Raw genomic sequence first — 8,052 nt, 5'->3', positions numbered from 1 at the left:
TTTTACAAATACTTGTGGTACGGTGGCCTTTTTTTACATCCCACATTATGAAAGAAGTGTGCTCTTCTGGTGGCACTGAGGAGGCCATGAATGTTAAATTTGGTGGGAACCATGTGCCAACAGTTGGGCAGAGCGTTACACTTTATGCTGTTTGTTTTTCTTCTTATTCCAAAGATGTACTCCTTGATGTCTGCCTCTTGTCATGTTTCTCTGCCTGGCTGGGACAAAAAGAGCAACCCAGAGCCTTGCAACAAGCTGTGACCCAACGACCAGTACAAGGTATGGTAGGAGATACTTAACTAGGGTTATGATGCTGGTTATCGTATAGGCCAGGGATGGGGAGCCTGGTGTCCAGCAGAGATTGTTGGGACTCCAACTCCCATCAGCCCCATCCCTGAAACCTATGGAAGATGGGCTAATAATAATAATAATAATGGTCATTTGGTGGGAGGAATAATACGCTTCAGCTTTGGAAGGCCTGGTGTGTGTGATCACAGCATTTGGGGTTGGACTAGATGACCCTTGGGTTCCTTCTATGATGCTTCATTCTCCTCTCCAGTTCAATCTTCTAAACTCTGACTGAATAAGCAGGATAGATCCCTGAGTTTCTGCCATTGACTTGTGGTTCTTCCTGCAAAATTGCTTTTAAGCCCATTCAAGTTGAATGATTAGAGATCCTTTCCTGCCACTTCCGAGTCACCTTCAATGGTAGCCCCACGTAGAGCACATGGTAGTAGTCCAAGCTGGAGATAACGCTTAACCATGCTGCCCTCTTTCAGTTTTATGCGGTGAATGCAGACTATGACAAGCTGAAAAAAGGAGCGCCCAGATATCTGAAGAGCAAATGAATATGGGAGCTATAGTTTGGGTCTTTGGGTTTGATGCTTTTGTAACTGGATCTGTAATGGCTTTTAGGCAAATACAATAAATGATTGATTGATTGATTGATTGGTGAAAAAGTGCTTTTTTACTGAGATGCTAACTTTCTCTCTGCATGCCATTCCTTGAACAGCAAAGATAAGGCTTGCTTTCATTGCTCTGTTCATTGGTGCATTTGACTAGTGTTATGTGGAGGGAAATGCAGCCCCTGGGCTGAAAAATGTCCCCCTCCTGCCCCCTTGGGTGTCCAGTGTGGCCTTCACAGATATAGACACACCTTGGGGGAGGGTGTTTTGGCTGCTGAGCTGCGCCCCGCCCCCCATTGTGAGGGCTGAGGGTGTGATGGTGATGCCTCCCCAGCTGCTGCCATTGTCTGTGGGTTGACTGTGATGCCACAAACACATTTGGCAGCTGAGCAGGTATAAACGTGGGCCAAGGCGCAAGCCTCGGCAGTTGCCCTCCCCAGAGAGAAATGGGCAGCTCGGGGGCACTCTGCCCTGGTGGTCTCCTGCCCCGTGGCAGCAAGCTGACAAGCGGAAGGAGGCAATCGCCTGGTGCTGGGATGCTGTGGAGCAAGGAGAAGGCAAGTACAAAGTTTACTTGCTGGTGGGATTGCTACCTGAAGGTGACGGATATTCAGCTCTGAAGCTGGTTGATGCCTGGCAATGGACCTGGCGAGGCTGCAGCTGGTGGGTGGTGATTGGAAGAGTTTGCGTTCAGGCTAGTGGATGCCGTGAGGCTACGCTGGCTGAGATGGATGCAAAGTGGTTTGGAAGCCTTGTTTGTTAACAGGCAGCCAAACAGAGGAGGAGTGTGGGGGGACGCTGTTGGATGGGGGCCATCCCACTCACCTCTTTTCCTTTGCCTTACAGGGATGTCCGGAGCCGGTGAGGTTTCCCCCAAGTCCAGCCATCAAAGTCATGAAGAGAAGCGCAGGACGTCCCTATTTACATGGGAGAAATGAACATGAAATACTGGCAGCGAACAAAGGACAAGGCCATGGCCGTACCTGAGAGAAGGAGCTTTGAAGGAAGACTGCAGGCGGACACCTGCTGCATTGCAAGTGATGGGACAGTGGGGAGAGAGAAGAAAAAGAGGGAGGAAACATTAGGCCACATTAGGCGCACCGTCCATTGGAAGTGCTATGAAGACGCTTTGAACAGGAATGGCTTCCCCTCAGGGATTCTGGGAACTGTAGGTGGTTAAGGGGACAGAGAGTTGTTAGGCGGCTTAGGCTTAGGCTTAGACTTAGGGTTAGGAGTTGGATAGGGGTAGGGTTGAGTTGGGGTAGTGTTGGTTAGGGTTAGGGTTCCCTTCTTGTCAGGGAACTTTGGGAAATGTAGCTCTAGTTAAGAGTTATGGGGTAGGGTTAGGGTTCCCTTCTTGTCAGGGAACTCTGGGAATTGTAGCTCTAGTTAAGAGTTATGGGGTAGGGTTAGGGTTCCCTTCTTGTCAGGGAACTCTGGGAATTGTAGCTCTAGTTAAAGCTAGCTTTAGGGTTGGAGTTAGGGTTACCGTCAGGGGTAGGGGTAGAGTTCCCTTTTTGCCAGGGAACGCTGGGAATTGTAGCTCTTGGAGGGGAACAGGGGGTCTCCTAACAACTCTCTGCACCCTTTTCAAACTATAGCTCCCAGATTCTTTGGGGGAAGAAGCCATGAGTGTTTAAAGCGGCTTCATAGCACATGAAATGGTGTGGATGTGGCCCTGGCCTCCCTCACCCCACTGCTCCTTATTCTTGAGGAATCGAAAAGATTTCCCCATGCAAATCTCTCGGAAACAATGTATTTCATCTGGAAAACTATTTAATAAAGATTACTTTTTATTAAAACCTTTGAATGTGTTTGAACTGTGTTTGAGTGCGCAGAGAATGATTTCACTTGAAAGCAATGCCCTTAGATTACAGAATCATGGAAGAGTTAGACGGGACCACAAGGGTCTTCAAGTCCAGCCCCTGCAGGAATCTTTTGCTCTACGTGGGGCTCAAAGGACGGCCCTGAGATTAAGGGTCTCGTGCTCTACTCAGTGAGCTATACGGATTGATCTAAATAGCAAACACCCATTATTTATTTTTTACAATTTACAGTCGTGTAAAATAAAGGGTGTAGGAGATGAAATGATTGTTGCCTTTTCATTGTTTAAAGATGTTTTGTTAAGACTTTTTTTTTTTAATCATATTTATTAAAATTTCCAAAATACAAAAAGTAAAAATAAAACAGAAATAAAATACATTTGAAACCTTACTTTCATTACCCCCTTTCTGGGACTCCCCCCACCCCATCCCTACCATATTCCCCTTTCATAACGTTGGTTCTACAAGCTCTCACTCCCAATTTGGAATTCTGCCCGGGTCAGAGGAATGTGCCATAGCGTAGGCACCGGCAGATATTCCTGTCGACCTCCCCGCGTCTCCACTCTGCTGATAAGCAGGCGAGGTCCCGGCGATTCTTCTCAGATGTGTGAGAGGAACACACCGTTCTTCCTCTCTCCCCTTTGGTGTCCCCCAGGGAGGGGAAAGAAGCAGACAGAAAACTATTTACATCTTTTATTTCTGCCTCTCATATCAGTACAGAGAAATATGTCTGCACTCGACAGCAGCAAGATGAAACTCCTCCCAAGTACTTCCAGTACAGGTCATATGACACACACACTGAGCTAACATCCGGTGCTCAGTACAGAATGGACTGCCCCTTTGTTTCCATGGCAACAGTCACAAACATCCTGTCTGGCTTTCCAGCCACAAGCAGCAGACTGAGCTGCTGGAGCCTTTGCTTGCTGCAGCATTGGTGCTTTAGAATAACAAACTCCCCCTAAAGTATCAATGCTTGCTGCGAGCAAAGCGTCATCCAGAGAAGAAAACAAACAGTTGTTATAACATTTCCCTGTTGTTTCAGTTCCACCCTTGGAACTACCCGCCACTGGTTTAACCAATGTACCTCTCTGGTTGTGTGACTTCGCATTACCTTGGTTAACAACTTTCTGTTGTGCCTTTGTCTCTGACTCAGACACAGCTTCAATCTGTCCTTGGTCGTTTACAACAGCAACATATGCAAGGTTAGCAAACTCCTCTGAATACCTTTTGGGTGGTACACCCTTTGTTGCTCTCTCAGACCTACGTAAGAGTTGCTTCTCTTCTCTGCTTTCTGGTTCAGCCTCTGAACTCTCTGGAGAACCAGTACTAAGCTTAATCAGTGGTTCATCCTTCTCTTCTGAGGGTCTAGTCATAATTTGAGATTTCCTCTCAATGACTGTTACAACTGAGCTGTCTGAGCTATCGCTGTCATCATCAGTACCACTGAACTCAATAAGATCAAACTCATCATCATCAGAATCATCAGAATCATCTGTGGAAAAAGTGTGAACAATCACTCTCTCCTGTTCAGGAGCACTCTCTAGAAATTTTGTGAGAATCACCTGACCAGATTCAGACAAAATTACTCTATAGAGACCTTTTTCATAACCCACAAAAATGCCTCTGACATTCTTTACCCCACTTGGAGCTTCTGTTCTCACATGAGACCCGAAAACCTTAAAATAGGCAACAGAAGGTTTTCTATTAAACAGCTTCTCAAAAGGAGAACATCCCAACTCTGTTGAGACTTTTCTCAACCACACGTGAAGATAGGACGCTAGCGACTCGGCCCAATATTCATGTGGTAAATGTGAACTAAGCAATTGCGCATGCATCCCTTTCTGCAATTCTTTGTTCACTTTTACACAGACACATTTCTTCCATGCTTCTTCAGAACTAGCTAGTTTGTGTCTTATCCCTTTTCCATCCAGGAACCTCTGGAAATCCTGTAAAAGAAAAACTGGCTTGTCATCTGTGAAAAGACAATCAATGTTAGCATCATGCATACTTTTAACCTTGTCACAAAACTCCTGAAACTTTCCTAAAGTTTCCTGCGGTTTCTTCATCATATAAACCCAAGAATAATTAGTGTAACAATCAACACACAAAAGGTAATATTTTGCACCGCCTCTAGATGGTTCTAAAGGACCAATCACATCAGCATACACCCGCTGAAACGCTCTGTCGACCTTCTTAGCCACCTTCTTGGTGTCCTTGTTGGTCAGATCTGCAAGAGAAATTTCGTTAGAATCAGAAGTATTACATTTCATGTAATCACTTTGATCAAAAGTCAACAAATACAGTCCATCTTTCTCTTTGGCAGTAAGAAACAGTTCTCCATCTTTGTAGATCTTGCATCTTTTAGCATCATAGTATAGTTTTAGTCCCTTCTTAGCAATCTGCGAAGCACTCAGCAGACTAAATCTCAGTTCTGGAACCAGGTAAACATCGCTTATAGTCAAGTTCAGACTCTCAAGATACACAGTTCCAATTCCGGTCGCTTCCAGTTCTTGACCGTTGGCTTGTTTCACAGTGAAGCTTTGCTTCTTCAACGTCGAAAACAGTTGTCTGTGTGGGCAGAGATGCTTCGTTGCCCCCGTATCGATTATGAAAGCGTTCCCAACATCTGGCGTGGTTCCTTTCGCCATCATAGCCTTTGCAGGTTTCACCTGGCATTTGTTACGGCTTTTGCTTGACGCCTCAGGCTTCGTAGAGCTGTTCTTGGCTCCTTTTGACTGTCGCGGCTTCCTACAGTTCCGCTGTAGATGCCCAGTCTGTCCACAATTGTAGCATCTGACGGCGCTCAATGCTACAGCATGCTCTCCAGTAGCATCAGCAGTGGGAAGATTTGAACTCTGTTCTTGCCTCCCCCTGTCCTTCACTTCCAGTGCAGCAAGTCTGTCATGTTCATTCAGGACCACCGCACAGACTCTTTCCGAAGTCAGGTCTTGAGCCGGTAGCGAACCAAGCTGACTGGCAACAACCTTGTAAGTCCGGTTCAGGCTGTTTATCATCATGAAGCAAAACACTTCCTCCTGTAGACGAAAATTGCGTTCCACCATCTGTTGACGCAAAAACTTCATTTCTGTCAGGTGCGCTTGAACATCTCCATCAGGCGCTAATCTCAGATTGGTCAACTTCTCAAAATACAGCAACGCTGAAGAACCGGCATCTCTTTGATGCGTTGTACGCAGCGTATCCCAAACCTCTTGCGCATGTTCCAAATGCTGAATATGCACCAATTGATCATCTGAGACGCACAGAATTATAGCAGTCCTAGCCTTCACATTCTGTGACTCCCAAGCACGCGTTGGTGCTGCAGGAATGGGGTTCTCAATCACCTCAAACAGTCTCTGATTCTGCAGCAGGGCCTTCATCTTTACAGACCAAGATGAATAATTGTCATTGGTCAGGAGGGGTGGAGAAGGCAAGCCTCCCCCCTTCTTAGCATCCATTTTGAGTCCTTGCATTGACTCTGAAACACAAGCCTCTAAAATCCAATAGTTGGCTTGTTTACACTCTTGACACCTGGCAGCTCTGACACTGGCTGCGTTGGAAAGTCCCTTCCATCAGTTCGTGAGGACCTAGTCATAACAAAACCTTTGTTTTCGCCTCTCTGAGGCATAGATTGACTGTCCAGCCCTCTCGATTAACTTTCCAGTCCTCCTTCACTGAAGGACGTTGCTTAGCAACAGCGCATATCTTTCCTCGGACAGGAAACCACAAGAATGCTTGGAATGCAGGCCTCTTCTAAGTTGGAGCTGCTTTCCCACACACGCTCTCCGTGAAGCAGAGAATGAATCAATCTGCATTCACACTTTTAAGCCCTTAAAAATCTCATACCTTGGGTATCGGCTTGGCTGTCAGCTTCTTCTGGTCAGCTTCTGGCTGCAGAGGATCAGCCTCTCACAACAGGCTTCCATGGAGCAGAGGAGGATTCACCAGCCTCTCATGCAGATGTCCGATGAATCGCAACCATCCTCTGCTACCACTGTTGGAATTCTGCCCGGGTCAGAGGAATGTGCCATAGCGTAGGCACCGGCAGATATTCCTGTTGACCTCCCCGCGTCTCCACTCTGCTGATAAGCAGGCGAGGTCCCGGCGATTCTTCTCAGATGTGTGAGAGGAACACACCGTTCTTCCTCTCTCCCCTTTGGTGTCCCCCAGGGAGGGGAAAGAAGCAGACAGAAAACTATTTACATCTTTTATTTCTGCCTCTCATATCAGTACAGAGAAACATGTCTGCACTCGACAGCAGCAAGATGAAACTCCTCCCAAGTACTTCCAGTACAGGTCATATGACACACACACTGAGCTAACATCCGGTGCTCAGTACAGAATGGACTGCCCCTTTGTTTCCATGGCAACAGTCACAAACATCCTGTCTGGCTTTCCAGCCACAAGCAGCAGACTGAGCTGCTGGAGCCTTTGCTTGCTGCAGCATTGGTGCTTTAGAATAACAGGGAACAGGGGGTCTCCTAACAACTCTCTGCACCCTTTTCAAACTATAGCTCCCAGATTCTTTGGGGGAAGAAGCCATGAGTGTTTAAAGCGGCTTCATAGCACATGAAATGGTGTGGATGTGGCCCTGGCCTCCCTCACCCCACTGCTCCTTATTCTTGAGGAATCGAAAAGATTTCCCCATGCAAATCTCTCGGAAACAATGTATTTCATCTGGAAAACTATTTAATAAAGATTACTTTTTATTAAAACCTTTGAATGTGTTTGAACTGTGTTTGAGTGCGCAGAGAATGATTTCACTTGAAAGCAATGCCCTTAGATTACAGAATCATGGAAGAGTTAGATGGGACCACAAGGGTCTTCAAGTCCAGCCCCTGCAGGAATCTTTTGCTCTACGTGGGGCAAAAGATTAAGGGTCTCGTGCTCTACTCAGTGAGCTATACGGATTGATCTAAATAGCAAACACCCATTATTTATTTTTTACAATTTACAGTCGTGTAAAATAAAGGGTGTAGGAGATGAAATGATTGTTGCCTTTTCATTGTTTAAAGATGTTTTGTTAAGACTTTTTTTTTTAAATCATATTTATTAAAATTTCCAAAATACAAAAAGTAAAAATAAAACAGAAATAAAATACATTTGAAACCTTACTTTCATTACCCCCTTTCTGGGACTCCCCCCACCCCCATCCCTACCATATTCCCCTTTCATAACGTTGGTTCTACAAGCTCTCACTCCCAATTTAAAATTTAATTTGTTTAACCCAATATTCAAATTTAAATTTATACAGTCATCATCATTACCTGAAATAAAAATCAAAGATTCTCTCCCCAAGGTCCACCCCATTTTCCTTCCACGAGTTC

The 8,052-nt window shown here is 45.7% G+C and overlaps 1 protein-coding gene across 1 annotated transcript in view; it reads left to right on the top strand.

Moving 5' to 3' along the window:
• Positions 1-8,052, top strand: part of LOC144325892 (uncharacterized) — a 44,213-nt gene that overhangs the window by 5,724 nt on the left and 30,437 nt on the right. The window contains exon 3 of the mRNA XM_077920697.1: positions 175-279. Within this exon, the coding sequence (XP_077776823.1) occupies positions 175-279 (105 nt within the window). The remainder of the gene's footprint in view (positions 1-174; positions 280-8,052) is intronic.

This window comes from Podarcis muralis, chromosome 16, assembly GCF_964188315.1.
Source record: "Podarcis muralis chromosome 16, rPodMur119.hap1.1, whole genome shotgun sequence".
Lineage (NCBI taxonomy): Eukaryota > Metazoa > Chordata > Lepidosauria > Squamata > Lacertidae > Podarcis > Podarcis muralis.
Note: the sequence above shows the minus strand (reverse complement) of the source record. Positions and strands in the feature narration are given on the sequence as shown.